Source organism: Amblyraja radiata, chromosome 5, assembly GCF_010909765.2.
Source record: "Amblyraja radiata isolate CabotCenter1 chromosome 5, sAmbRad1.1.pri, whole genome shotgun sequence".
Classification (NCBI taxonomy): domain Eukaryota; kingdom Metazoa; phylum Chordata; class Chondrichthyes; order Rajiformes; family Rajidae; genus Amblyraja; species Amblyraja radiata.
In genome coordinates this window covers 108700865-108715455 of record NC_045960.1, presented here as the reverse complement: position 1 = coordinate 108715455, position 14591 = coordinate 108700865, and the positions used below count along the sequence as shown (strand labels likewise).

The window sequence follows — 14591 nt, the reverse complement described above, 5'->3', positions numbered from 1 at the left end:
TCCCCACAGTCATCAGGCTATTAAACTCCTCAAACAAAACTCTTAACATTAATAGCCCAATGCACTTTATCTGTTTATTTATTTGTATATATATATTCTATGGTATCTGGACACACTGATCTGTTCTGTATTTATTTATGCCTACTATATTCTGTTGTGCTGAAGCAAACCAAGAATTTCATTGTCCTATCTGGGACACATGACAATAAACTATCTTGAATCTTGAGAAGATGTACAATTTAATGTCTATTTTTTAATACAGATTTTTCTAGATAGGCAATAAATCTATTTAAAACATTACCTGTGTGAGTTGGGTTATAGATAACTGACATACACAAATATACCTAAATGATATATAGCTATATAGCATATCCAAGTGTGGTGTGTAGGAAGGAACTGCAGATGCTGGTTTACACCGAAGATAGACACAAATTGCTGGAGTAATTCAGTGGGACAGGCAGCATGACTGGAGATAAGGATTGGGTGACGTTTCTGGTCGACCCGAAACATCACCCATTCCTTCTCTCCAGAGATGCTGCCTGATCCGCTGAGTTACTCCAACATTTTGTGACTATTTATATTCAAGTGTCAGGTGATAAACAAATCCTAAAATATGTGCTTGATTGCCAGTCAAAATGCATAAACTACATACAATTAAAAAGAAAAAGGCCCGGATAGAGTGGATGTGGAGAGGATGTTTCCACTAGTGGGAGAGTCTAGGACCATTGGACATAGCCTCACATTAAAAGGACATACCTTCAGAAAAGAGATGAGGAGGAATTTCTATAGTCAGAGGGTGGTGAATCTGGAATTCATTGCTACAGAAGGTGTTGAGGCCACGTCAATGGATATTTTTTAAGGCGCAGATTGACAGATTCTTGATTAGTACGGGTGTCAGGAGTTTTGGGGAGAAGGCAGGAGAATGGGGTTGAGGGAAAGATGGATCAGCCAGGATTGAATGGAGTAGACTTGATGGGCTGTCTAGGAACCTAATTCTGTTCCTATAACGTATGAACATGAGCATTAAGAAAATTCCCATTGAGGGACCAGCTTCACTCCATCTTTCCCTCTTGTATCTGAAACCAGATCTCCAAACCCAAACAGTAGCCTGGGATTTCTCCGGATGCTCCGGTTACCACCCATATCCCAAAGACATGGGGGTTTGGAGGTGAATTGGCTTCTGTAAATTGTCCCTAGTGTGTAGAATAGAACTAATGTGTACAGGGTGATGGCTGGTTGGCACGGATTTGGTGGGACAAAGGGGCTGTATCTCCAAACTAAGCTAAACAGTGTGGCAAGGTGGCACAACGGTGGAGTTGCTGCCTTACAGCGCTGGAGACCCGGGTTTGATCCTGACTACGGGTGCTGTCTGTACGAAGTTTGTGCATTCTCCCTGTGACCACGTGGGTTTTCTCCAGGTACTCTGGTTTCCTCCCACTCAAAAGACATACAGGTTTGTACTGCCCTAATTTGACAAAAGGAAGCAACTGACAATTTTGTCAAAATCGAATTATTGCTTGTTTTAGGACATTTGAGATATGCTCTACACAATGGTGAACAAAATAAGTCTTCAATGAGTACAATTTGAAAATATTTATACCAGAGAAATAAGAAATTCCATCACAAAGAGCTGCAAGAAAAACACGTTTTCCTCATTTACAACAAAAACGCCTTTCTGTCAGTTGCTTCCTTTTGTCAAAGTAGGGCAGTGTCGGCTAATTAGCTTAAGTAAATTGTCCCTAGTTTCTAGGATAGTGATCGCTGGTCGGCGTGGGCTCCGTGGGCCCAAGGACCTATTTCCGCGCTGTATCTCTAAACTAAACTAAGATGAAACAATCAGGTGGGTGGTAACTCCCTCTGTGGGTTCTCTATTGAGCCGGCACTCATTGATCTTTTGAAGTTTAAAACAAATATTCACACCTTATCTGCCCTGTGGTCAACTTTACAAACGAGTCACTATTTTGTGGTGAACCTCCTTATAGAGAAGTGAAAACACCAGTTTGATATTTCGAAGGAGGGCTGAGGGAGAAACGTTTGAAAGTCTGAAGAAGGGTCTCGACCTGAAACGTCATCCATTCCTTCTCTCCAGAGATGCTGCCTGACCCGCTGAGTTACTCCAGCTTTTTGTGTCTGTGTCACGTTTAGCGTTTCTTATCCTTGGAGTCTGCGGTCACCTTGGACTTCCTCCAGTTGGGTCTTCTACACCTCTCGTCGATGCTGGGAATACACTCCAAGTTCCACACCTGATCACTCTTGGCCGGAGGGTAAACTGCCTTCACATAATGGCGGATCAGCTTCAGGCGCACTGGGTCCAGTTGCTTCTTGTTACACGCCCCCGAATGGTTGTACTGCACTCTCAGGTTTTCGGACGTAAACAGCTCAGGGAAGATCCTGACCAGAAGCCGGGCGCACAAGTTCCCGACCGACAGACTGTCCTGGACTATCTCCTTTAGATCTTTGTTGGACACTAGATGCTTGGTGGGCACGGGGAAGTCGACAGTGGGGAAGATGAGTTGTTGGAGGGGGACCTTGCAGAAGTTTCCGTAATAGCGTTCTGTCCGGTCTCGTGCTGCCTGTGGTTGAACGGAGTCCCTCTTGGCCTGCTTTTGCATCTGCTTTTCCTTCACTCTGTCGCGGTATGGGATGGACTTCTTTATCTGCTGGTGGTAGACGCGCCGTTGCTCCATGTCCCATCGGCGGCAGCGTTCGTCCAACTTGGACATAAACTCGCGTTTCCAGGTCTTGTCGCGTTTGGCCCTGGGGCAAATCAGCTGCACGTAGTGGCGGATGAGCTTGATCCTCACGGGGTCCAGTTGCTTCTTGCCCAGGGACCCGCTGCAGTTGTACTGCTTCCTCAGGTTCTCCGGAGTGAAGAGCTCGGGGAAGAACTGCACCAACAGGCGGGAGGCAAAGTTGCGGAAGGACCGGCTTTTCTCGTAGATGTTCTTCAACTGGTGTTTATCGAGGATGTGTTGCGGGCAGGGCACCTCAAAGTCCGGAGGAGGTATCTCCAACTGATTGAAGTCCACGGGCTCCAGCCAGAACTTCGGTATGGACCTTTCGAGGTCCTCTTGGCTGCCCACCATTGTGGCATTGGAGGTCCCAATGCTCTCGTCCCTCTGCCTGTCCGAGTCGCTGTCGTCAGAGTGGACGCACTCCAGCTCCTGGTCGAGCCGCCGCTCCACCAGCTCCGTCCACGCCTCCTCGTCCCGCACCTCAGGGTAGTGGATCTCGCAGTATCTCCTCACCACCTGCATCTTCTGGGGGTCCAGGGCTTGCTTGCCCGGAGAGTCGCGGCAGCTGTACTGTGACGCCAAGCGCCTGGAGTCAAAGAGCTCCGTAAAGAGGCGGTGGAGGAGCAAGGCAGCAAATTCACCGGGCGACGAGGCCCCCTCTAGGTACTCACTGATCTCCTGGGCTTCCAGCACCAAGTCCGAGTTGACGCTGCTGGGGGAGTCCAAGGACAGGGCTTCCTCATGCGGGTTGTCCTCCACATGGCTGTTAGACTGGGCTTGACCCATGTCATGGTCTTCCCGGTCGATGCTGACCACCTTGGAGATCTGCTGACTGCTCTCCATCTCCCTCTGTGTCCAGAAGCTGTTGAAGAAGTCGTTGAGCTGCGGGAGGCAGTCCGCCCTCCACACGTCGCCATTCCCGCCCGACGGGTAGCAAACCTCCACGTAGTTTCGGATGAGCTGGAGGTGGAGGGTGTCCAGCTTCCTCGTGGGTGTGGCGCTGCACGCTCGGCAACCCACGTCAGCCTGGTCTTCGGCCAAGAGCTCCGGGAAGAGCTGGAGGAGCAGGCGGCAGGAGAGGTCCCCCGGGGACGAGCTCTGCTCCAGGAGTTGCTTCAGCTCACCGTTGTTCAGCCGGTACTCGGCCGGTGGTGGGAAGTCCAGCACCGACTCTCCTGGGCTGACGTGCCTCTTGATGCGGTCCACCTCCAGCGACAGCAGGTCGATCTTGCTGTGGAGCTGGGTCATGGTGGAGTTCAGCGTGTTGAGGGTGAAGAACATCTTGTGGATCAGGGAGTAGAGGGTGGGCTCGGCTCCAGTGGCCTGGGGCAACAGGTTGCTAGAGTAGTTCTTGTGGCCGTCGGTCAGGTGGTGTTGCTGGAGGAGGCTGTTGAGGAAGCCTTCTTCAGTGGCCGACTGCTGCTCTCCCTTTAGCAGGCTCCGTCGGTCCGAGATCTTGTGCGTGATGCCGTACAGGGGCTTCCCGAAGGAGGGTCCAGCCCGCACAGTCTCGTCGTTCCCCAGCAACGAAGCATCGCTGGTTTCCCTCATCCTGCTTGTACCCTCCAGGAACCTCTGGGAAGAGCTGGAGCCCCTCAAACTGGCAAGCATGTCCTTGGGGAAACAAAGTGAAAAAGCTACAATGAAGCTAGACCTACACGATCTTCACGTTGCTAAACATTTTAACTCACCCTCCCATTCCCACACTGACCTGTCTGTCCTGGGCATCCTCCACTGTCAGAGTGAGGCCCAGCACAAATTGGAGGAACAGTATCTCAAGTGGGATCCGTTCTCACACTGGATGCCTGGTCCCCCAACACAACCCGTTCACCCCCACCTCTCCACCAATTCCAATATTCCACCATTCACGCACAGCCTCAACTGCGCTGGCGTGGCTGACGGGTTCCCGTTGTGACGCCCCTGACTCACAGTTCACTCAGTCACGGCTTCTGGACTCACAGTTCACTGATTCACGGCTTCTGGACTCACAGTTCACTGATTCACGGCTTCTGGACTCATAGTTCACTCAGTCTCGGCTTCTGGGCTCACAGTTCACTCACTCGCGGTTTCTGGACTCACAGTTCACTCACTCACGGCTTCTGGACTCACAGTTCACTCACTCACGGCTTCTGGACTCGACTCACTCATGGCTCCGCTGACTGACTCACGCCCGACTTCTGGACTCATGCCCGGCCTCCGGGGCTATACTCTCCTCGCCCCTGTGATTGACAGCGGGTGCCGGAAGGGGTGTTACCTTCATGGTGACTGACAATTGAGAAGACCAATCTGCTGAACTCACGATTTATAAACCTTCATAACTTTTGTAATATTCCACCGATCGGAACAAAACATGGTGCACTTGGAGCAAAGGATAACAGTGAGTAAGGTGGCAAAAAAAATCAGCGATATATGGTACCATTTCTGCGCAAATTTAAAAACGCAGACCAAAAGAGGACAAGATGAGAGATTTAATACAGATTTCTCCAACTCCATGTAATCCTTGCTTTCCCTCTCTCTCCATCCCTCCATCTAAGTTTTCCGACGTTTGACTGTCTCCTGATTAAATTTTATCTTTATATCCCTCGTTGTCACCTTCCCCTAGCTAACAATGATCTATTCTACATTTTATTTGAGCTGCATCTCCTTTGATCTCAGGTTTTCACACCTTGCCTTTCCATATCTCTTGTTTCCCTCTCTCCTGGCTCTCAGTCAGAAAGGTCTCGACCTGAAACATCACCCATTCCTTCTCTCCAGAGATGCTGCCTGTCCCGCTGAGTTACACCAGTATTTTGTGTCTATCTTCGGTATGAATATTGATTTCCTTAATTTCAAGTAATCCTTGCATTCCCTCTCTCTCTCCGTCCTTCTACCATCCTGCTAGTTTCACTGCTGTCCTGCTTAGTTTCATTGTTCCTACCCCCTCGTTATCACATTCTCCACAGCCAACATAGACCATTGTGGGCTCCACCATTCCTTGATTATCCTTGCTGGCCTTGATTTGTTCTTTTCATACATACCCGAAACGTCACCCATTCCTTCCTTTCATTTATCATCGTTACTTTTTTGATAACTTTCACTCATTGTTCTTTATCTCTACATCATCGTCTATATCTCTAGTTTCCCTTATCCCTGACCAGTCTGAAGAAGGGGCTCGACCCGAAACGTCACCCATTCCTTCTCTCCAGAGATACTGCTTGTCCTGCCGAGTTACTCCAGCATTTTGTGTCTATCTTCTCATACTTGCAGCCACTGATTCCCAATATTCACTGAAGCTTGACACAAAATGGTGGAGTAACTCAGCGGGACAGGCAGAGTCTAGAGATATGGAAGAGTAAGATGTGAAAAGGACAGATCAAAGCAGATGCTGCTCAAGGAAATGTACAATGGTCATTGTTGGCTGAGGGGAAGGTGACAACGTGGAAACAAACAGTAATGGGGGAGGGATGGAGAGAGAGGGAAGGCAAGGCTTGTATGAAGTTAGAGAAGTCAATAATCATACCGCTGGGGTGTAAATTGCCCAAGCGAAATATGAGGTGCTGTTCCTCCAATTTGCATTTGGCCTGGAGGAGTATATGAGGTCAGCTATATGATTTTACCATTGTACACAAAACAAAGCATTTCACTGTACCAAGGTACATGTGACTATAAAGTATAATTGAATCATTGATTATATTTAATCGTCACAGCCGTATAAAAAAAGTTCTGGGTTGAGCAGATGTAAAGAGGATGTTTCCACTAGTGGGAGAGTCTAGGACCAGAGGTCCTCAGAATTAAAGGACCTGCCTTTTGAAAGGAGATGAGGAGGAATTTCTTTAGTCAGACGGTGGTGAATCTGTGGAATTAATTGCCACAGACGGCTGTGGAGGATGTCAAAGGGTATTTTTAAGGCAAGGTTTGACATATTCTGGAGTAATACGGGTGTCAGGGGTTATGGGGAGAAGGCAGGAGAATGGGGTTGTGAGGGAAAGATAGATCAGATATGATTGAATGGCGGAGTAGACTTGATGGGCTGAATGGCCGAATTCTGCCCCTGTATCTTATGAAAATGAGAAAGTAATACATACCAGTGTTAAATGTAGCAATAAAGAACTGCAGATGCTGGTTATAAAAAAAAAGACACAAAGTGCTGGAGTAACTCAGCGGGTGAAGCAGCATCACTGAAGGACATGGATAGGTGATGTTTCGGGTGGGGACCCTCCTTCCAACTGATTGTGGTGGGGGAATGAAATCTGGATGAGAGGTGTGGGCAGGACAAATTCTGGCAAGTAATAGGAAGATACTGCATTTGTTTGTGTCAAAGAACATTAGGACTAAAAGTTCTTTGTATGGTCAAAATACATTGCAATGTTCATGATCTAGGGTGCTGTCTGTGTGGAGTTTGCACGTTCTCCCCGTGACAATGTGTGTTTTCTCCGGGTGCTCCCACACTTCAATGACGTACAGGTTTTTAGGTTAATTTAGTTTTGGTAAGATTGTCTCCATTGTGTAGGATAGTGCTGGTGTGCGGGGTGATCGCTGGTCGGTGCAGACTCGGTGGCCAGAGGGCCTGTCTCCCTGCTGTATCTCTAATAGAAACCATGGAGAGCTGACCATTTGGGTCGGGACCCTTCATCAGACTGATTGTTTAGTTTAGGTTAGTTTAGAGATACAGCGCAAATCCACACCAACCAGCGATCCCCGTACATTAGCACCACATTACACACTAGGGACAATTTACAATCTTTACCAAACCCAGTTAATCTACAAACCTGTACTTCTTTGGAGTGTGGAAGGAAATTGGAGATCCCGGAGAAAACCCACTCGGTCACGGGGAGAACGTACAAACTCCGTACAGGCAGAACCAGTAGTCAGGATGGAACCCGGGTCTCCGATGCTGTGAGGCAGCAACTCTACCGCTGCACCATCGTGACGCCCATGTTTGTGGTGATTGTGGTGGGGCAATAAAAGCTGGAAGAGAGGTGAGGCCAGGACAAAGTCAGGCAAGTGATAGGTGGATGCTGCATTTGTTCGTGTCAAAGAGCATTAAGGCTAAAATAACTTTGTACGGTTAAGCTAGATTGCAGTGTGGATGACATTACCTCACAGTTAAGTCTTCTCCATTTATAGATGATGGGGCTTTCATGGTCTAGGGTCGTCTCACCAAAACCATTGTGTATCTGTTTCCGTTTTAGTGCGTTGGGTACAATGCTGTTTTCTGCAGCTGTGTCTGGGCTAAAACCATCCTCATCTTCATCATCTTCCATCTTTACTTTGACCACCTCAATATTGACGTCTGTTACTGCAAGAGAGAGAGAGACAGACAGAAAGCACCAGTCCTTTATTCTGATCATTCCACTATAAGGGCGGCACAGTGGCGCAGCAGAAGAGTTGCTGCCTTACAGTGCCAGAGTCCCAGGTTCAATTCTGACTACGTGTGCTGTCAGTACGGAATTTGTACATTTTTCCCCATGACCTGAGTGGGTTTTCTCCAAGCTCTTTGGATTCCTCCCACACTCCAAAGTTGTACAGATTTGTAGGTTAATTGGCTTGATATAAATGTAAATTATCCCTGGTGTAGGTAGGATAGTTTTAATGTGTGGGGATTGCAGTTTAGCGCGGACCTGATGGGCCCAAGAGCCTGTTTCCACGTTGTATCTCGACAGCGTGGAAACTACATGCATTGATTTCTCAGTTGTATCCATTATTCAATTCAGATTTCACTTTACTCTGATGTCTCGTAGGAAGGCTACAGTGGAGGCTTTGGAGAGTTGAGCTTAGTTTATTGTCACGTGTACCGAGGTACAGTGAAAAGCTTTTGTGTTGCGTACCATCCAGTCAGGGGAAAGACTATACATGATTATAATTGATCCATTTACAGTGTAGTCACACTGTGAAAGTTCGTTTCTTAAAAGCAGATAGCAACAAAATTGTTAAAGGTAAAACCATGGCAATCTTTAATCAAATCGTCAGACGGGAGTGGCGATGTACAGTGAGCACAAACGTTGCTCAGTGCTTCTCGGGCTCCCACTTACAGAACAAAGAAGAGTTAGCTCAATTATACATTTTCCTTATCAGTAAAACACTCCTACCAAGTCTGAATATGGCATGACTGAAAGATTTTGTAGCCTTTCACAATATAGGAAAGCTGGGTCCAAATCAGCTCATGCAATAACAAGTTATTACTTATCTCTGGGGTGTCAGCTTTTTTTTCCAATCTTGGCTTCTTTATGGCCTTGAAAAGAAGCACATGTTATTACTGCAGGCTGCCATCTTAATGTCTTTATTGAAAAGACAACCTTTCCTCCATATTGTGTTCCATATAATTTACAATGTAGCAATGTTACAAAATTTTGAGATTTTAATAATCAAGTCTGCAATTTATCCCATCAGATAAAGCATAAAAAGAAGTTTAATTTGACACCTAATTCACTTTCATATCTTCAGTATTAAAAAAGTTATGGCCATTTTCATACTCGGAAATTAGCATCTTGTTCATTTTTGCTTTTCCATTGACTTAACACAAAAGCTGTGATGGAGGACAGTCAGAAGCCCATACTTTCTTCAAAATCAAGAGAACTGAATGAAATTTTCAGTTATTATAGATTGAAGCATTCTGAAACAAATATAAAACATCTTACTTGGATGACCTGAAATTAAAGCATATAATTGGTTAATTACCTAATTGTAGTTAATTACAAAATTGACCTTTGTGATGGAAATAATAATAAACACCCAGACTGCCATGAAAATTCAAAAATGTGATATTCTCCAGATCAGAACTTTAATATTATTGTATTATATGATGTAAATCCATAACAGATAGGTAAATAAATTACAATTTCTAGCAATAGACCAAGTCTTTATGGAGAAGATCAGTTGCTAGCTGGTACATTGGCATATCATAATCAGTAGCATCATCATACTCCTCAGATTGTAACCAATAAGCAACTCTGTACACCTTGTTTTTGCTCAACTTTTCAATTTTGGCATTGTATTTTGCTCTTCAAACCATGCATGACATGCCTTTCTGCCCACTACTTTCCCATTAAGAATGTCCTGTAGATTCTATTTCTTAAGAAAAGGATATTTTTTTTAAATAGCCTGCATCCAAATAACAAACTAATCCCATTCACACAAGAACTCACAATATAACATGATTTTTAAATCTCACTGTCATGAATTTATATGCCAGTTGGAAGCAATTTAATGTTTAATTCCCATAAATTAATCTAGAAACATCCACTCAATACATGGGACAAACTGATATTTAGTATAAAAATATTGACTAATGGTAGACAATAACACAAAATATAGACGATTTAGATGCTCTTATGACATGATTGTCCAAAAAAAAAGCATTAAAATCATCTTGCGAGTGGGTTTTTCTGGAACGCAATCGATTGGAACGTTGCATTTGCGGTGAATTTGAACCCCATATCGGCAGGAAAAACACTGCCGGTTCGTATGGGGCCCAAATCTCATTTTCGCAATGTTTACATGTAAAATAGACGACTTACATTATGTTTTGTCCCCTTCATGCGATCCATCATGTTGTAGGCATTGAAGGCGTTAGAAGTCGCCTTTTATTTTAATGTAATTATTAAATTGTCTTGAGATTAAATAAATTATAAAATCGGGAACGGAAGTCCGATCGATTGTTCTTCAGCCTCTGATAAGCAGGAGAAAACGGCATTTTAATCCCGCCCCCCCCTCAAAGGCGCCAAAGTCGAGCACATGGCCAGTGGAAGAACTGCAGCGCCGCTGAAGGTAAGTTTTGTAACATCGTTATACAATGTAATTCAGACTTGGCACCGAGCCGTTCTTTTGTTCTACTAGTCCATGCTTTTGTAGAAGAACGACTCCATTTTAGATTTGACTATTAGCTCTTTCAACACAGCATGGGAACAAACCCTTCGGCCCAAATTGCCCACACCGAACAACATGTCTCAGGTGCTGTCTGTATGGAGTTTGTACATTCTCCAAGTGACCTGTGTGGGTTTTCTCCAGGAGCTCCGGTTTCCTCCCACACTTCAAAGATGTTTGTAGTTAACTACAGGTTAGTAGGTTAATTGTCTTTGGTAAAGATTGTAAATTGTCCCTACCTCTCAGGTTCCTATTACGAGCTGCCAGAGGAGGTAGTTGAGACAGGGACTATCACAATGTTTAAGAAACAATTAGACAGTTGCGTGGATAGGACAGGTTTGGAGGGATAAGGGCCAAACGCAGGCAGATGGGACTAGTGTGGATGGGACATGTTGGTCGGTTTGGGCAAGTTGGGCTGAAGGGCCTGTTTCCACGATGTATGACTCTATGCAAAATAAAGATTTTCACTTTACCTCATGACACTTGACGATAATAAACCTAAAGCCAGTACAAAGAAAGACTAATGTAACTGCATGTTACTTTGAGCTCTGACAAATAAATGGAGTCTGAAAATAAGGAGTCTCTCTCAATGAGAATGTCCGAAAATCTCTATTTTCTCTCTGCACTTGCTTTGCATGTCCCATTACATTAAAAAAACTCCTTTCCATTGACTCCATCTGCACCTCACGCTCCCTCGGCAAGGTCAGCAGCATAATCAAGGACGACTCGCACCCTGGCCACTCCCCTCTCTCATCGGGCAAAAGGTGTAGAAGTGTGAAAACCAACACATCCAGATTCAGGGACAGTTTCTTCCCAGCTGTGATCAGACAACTGAACCATCCTATCAACAACTAGTGAGCAGTCCTGAGCTATTATCTACCCCATTGAAGACCCTCAGACTATCTTTGATCGAACTTTACTGGCTTTACCTTGCACTAAATGTTATTCATGTTATTTACTTCATCATGTATCTGTACACTATGGATGGTTTAATTGTAATCATGTATAGTCTTTCCGCTGACTGGTTAGCACGCAACAGAAGCTTTTCACTGTACCTCGGTACACGTGACAATAAACTAAACTCATTATTCTCATCAAAAACAATGTGTGTAAAGGGATTTACCAGTGTCTTCATTTTCCAATTCTTCATCCTTGCTGACTGAAGGGTTTAGACCTCTGAATGGTGTTCTGATTTCACTCTTATCGTCCTTTTCTGTGCTGTTCATTGTAAACCTGCAATAAAGAATTCCACAGATAAACGACAACTCCGTAACTCCTTGGTCAATTTGTCCCTCCCCACCCAAACCACCCCCTCCCCTGTTACTTTTCCTTGCAACCGCACGAAATGCTACACTTGTCGCTTTACCTCCCCCCTTGACTCCATCCAAGGACATAAGCAGTCTTTCCAGGCGTGGCAGAGGTTCATCTGCACCTCCTCCAACCTCATCTATTGTATCCGCTGCTCTAGGTGTCAGCTGCTCTATATCGGTGAGACCAAGCGTAGTCTTGGCGATCGCTTCGCCCAACACCTCCGCTCAGTTCGCAATAACCAACCTGATCTCCCGGTGGCTCAGCACTTTAACACCCCCTCCCATTCCGAATCTGACCTTTCTGTCCTGGGCCTCCTCCATGGCCACAGTGAGTCCCACCGTAAATTGGAGGAGCAGCACCTCATATTTTGCTTGGGTAGTTTACACCCCAGCGGTATGAAAATTGACTTCTCTAATTTCAGGTAGTTCTTGCTTTCTCTCTTTCCCCACCCCTTCCCAGATCTCCCTCAGCCCACTGTCTCCGCCTCTTCCTTTCTTCTACCCGCCTCCCCCACCCCCACATCAGTCTGAAGAAGGGTCTCAACCCGAAACGTCACCTATTCCTTCACTCCATAGATGCTGCCTCACCCGCTGAGTTTCTCCAGCATTTTTGTCTACCTCGATTTTTCCAGCATCTGCAGTTCCTTCTTAAACACTCGGTTCAGTTGAGTTTATTGTCAGGTGTACCGAGATACAGTGAAAAGCTTTTGTTGCGTGCTAACCAGCCAGCGGAAAGACAATACATGATTCCAATCGAGCCGTCCGCAGCGCCATATCAAACGTGCTTGAAAAAGCTCAATCAAACTCTTCAGATTAAAAATCAACACAGTCGTGGTGGCGCAGCGGTAGACTTGCTGCCTTACAGAACCAGAGATCCGGGTTCCATCCTGAGTATGGGTGCTGTCTTTACGGAGTTTGCACATTCTCCCCGTGACCACGTGGGTTTTCTCCGGGTGCTCTGGTTTCCTTCCACACGTCAAAGATATGCGGGTTTGTAGGTTAATTGGCTTTGGTAAAGATTGTAAATTGCTAGTGTGTATGATAGTGTTAGTGTGCGGGGATCGCTGTTTGGTGCGGACTCGGTGGGCCACAGGGCTTGTTTCTGCGCTGTATCTCTAAACTATACTAAACAGCCCTAAATTTTCTACATGGAAACTCTTCAGAAATTGGTTTCTGGAGGATAACTCACTCGTTGAGTAACTTAGCCAAGAGAGTAAACTGACTCTTGGTCAACCTTTAATCAACTAAAATGAAAATGCTGTTGTTTCTTGATCTCAGGCGGCGTGGTGGCAGTTTAATAAATAAAAAATAAATAAAGATAAATAAATAAAGACAAATAAATAACCGGATCACTTGATCAATCAATAAATGGATGGATAGATAAACAAATGAGTTATTTTGTTCTTTTGAAACTTTTTTATTTTGAGGGAACAACTTTAATTTCTCTAATCAACATGTGGGTGTTTGTGCGTGTCTGTGTATTCCCTGTCTGTGTGTGTGTGCTTATGCGAGTGTGTGTATGTGTTTATGCGAGTGTGTGTTCATGCGAGTCTGTATGTGAATGTGAGGTAGACAAAAATGCTGGGGAAACTCAGCGGGTGCAACAGCATCTATGGAGCGAAGGAAATAGGCAACGTTTCGGGCCGAAACCCTTCTTCAGACTGATGTGTGTGGCCTTTCATGTGACGCTGCCTGTGAGTGATCACGATTCGTGCTGCGGGCTAAATGCAGAGCTGGGGGCGGGCTGGTTCTGTGACCGCCCCGACTGGCAGCGGGAGGGGAGGGGGAGAGAGAAGTGGAGGGGAGAGAGAGAAGGGGAGGGGAGGAATAGAGGAGATAGTTACACCATGTGCCCGACGGGAGCGCCAAGGCTGTCTGCTCGGGGTAGAGGGAGCGTGAGAGAGAGAGAGAGCGTGAGAGTCACGGAGGGAGATAGTGAGGGGGAGGTGAGAGTGAGTGAGGGGGAGTGAGCCGACTGCACTGTGATCACAAACTGATGGCAGGAGCGGGTGAAATGCGAAGGGAAGCCGATGCCGTGACACGTAGTGCGTGGCGCCATGAGGCTGCGGGACGTGTCGTTGGTCGCACACAATCCTCTGTCTCTGGCCCCTGAAAGGTGCATCGGAGCGGGGCCGACACTTACCTGCTGCACACCTGCCCCACAGTGGGTGGGTGAGGGCGGGCGGGCGGGAGCTCCCTGTAGCGCAGCGATCACTGTCTCTGTGTTTCTCTCTTTCTCTCTGCGTGGTTTTTTTTCTCCGTGGTTTCCGCTCCGTGATGTAACTTTGTGTCATTTCCGCAGCCGAGGGAGGGAGGGAAGGAGAGAGGGGAGGGAGGGAAGGAGAGAGGGGAAGGAGTGAGAGACGGAGGGAGTGAAAGAAAGAGAAAAAGTGGATCGTCAAGAGTGTTTTATTGTAATTTGTCCCAGATAGAACGATGAAATTCTTGCTTGCTGCAGCACAACAGAATATGTAAACATAGTACACTGTAAACAATATAATAAACGAGAAAATAAAAGTTCAGTGTGTATACACATACTCACAAATACACACACACATATATATGTATATGTATACATACACATACTCAAAAAAACAATAGTAGTGCAATAATAATAGTCTCTTGTTTGAGAAGGAACTGCAGATGCCGGAAAATCGAAGGTAGACAAAAATGCTGGAGAAACTCAGCGGGTGAGGCAGCATCT

General features: G+C 46.0%; 1 protein-coding gene across 1 annotated transcript; it reads right to left on the bottom strand.

Annotated features, from left to right (window-relative positions):
* Window positions 1-218: 218 nt before the first annotated feature.
* On the bottom strand, window positions 219-14229 carry LOC116973670 (BEN domain-containing protein 3-like). The gene is made up of 4 exons (XM_033021950.1): window positions 14031-14229; window positions 11701-11810; window positions 7814-8013; window positions 219-4349 (listed from the first exon to the last, which is right to left on the bottom strand). The coding sequence occupies exons 2-4, from the start codon at window positions 11801-11803 to the stop codon at window positions 2142-2144; spliced, it is 2511 nt and encodes an 836-aa protein (XP_032877841.1). The 5' UTR covers window positions 11804-11810; window positions 14031-14229; the 3' UTR covers window positions 219-2141.
* Between the last annotated feature and the right edge of the window lie 362 nt (window positions 14230-14591).

Excerpts from the sequence above, each read along its gene's own strand:
- LOC116973670 (XM_033021950.1), bottom strand. The coding sequence starts at position 11,803 with ATGAACAGCACAGAAAAGGACGATAAGAGTGAAATCAGAACACCATTC. Across the intron at positions 8,014-11,700 it reads ATTGGAAAATGAAGACACTG|TAACAGACGTCAATATTGAG; the intron begins GTAAATCCCTTT and ends TCTCTCTTGCAG. Across the intron at positions 4,350-7,813 it reads GGAGAAGACTTAACTGTGAG|GACATGCTTGCCAGTTTGAG; the intron begins GTAATGTCATCC and ends TGTTTCCCCAAG.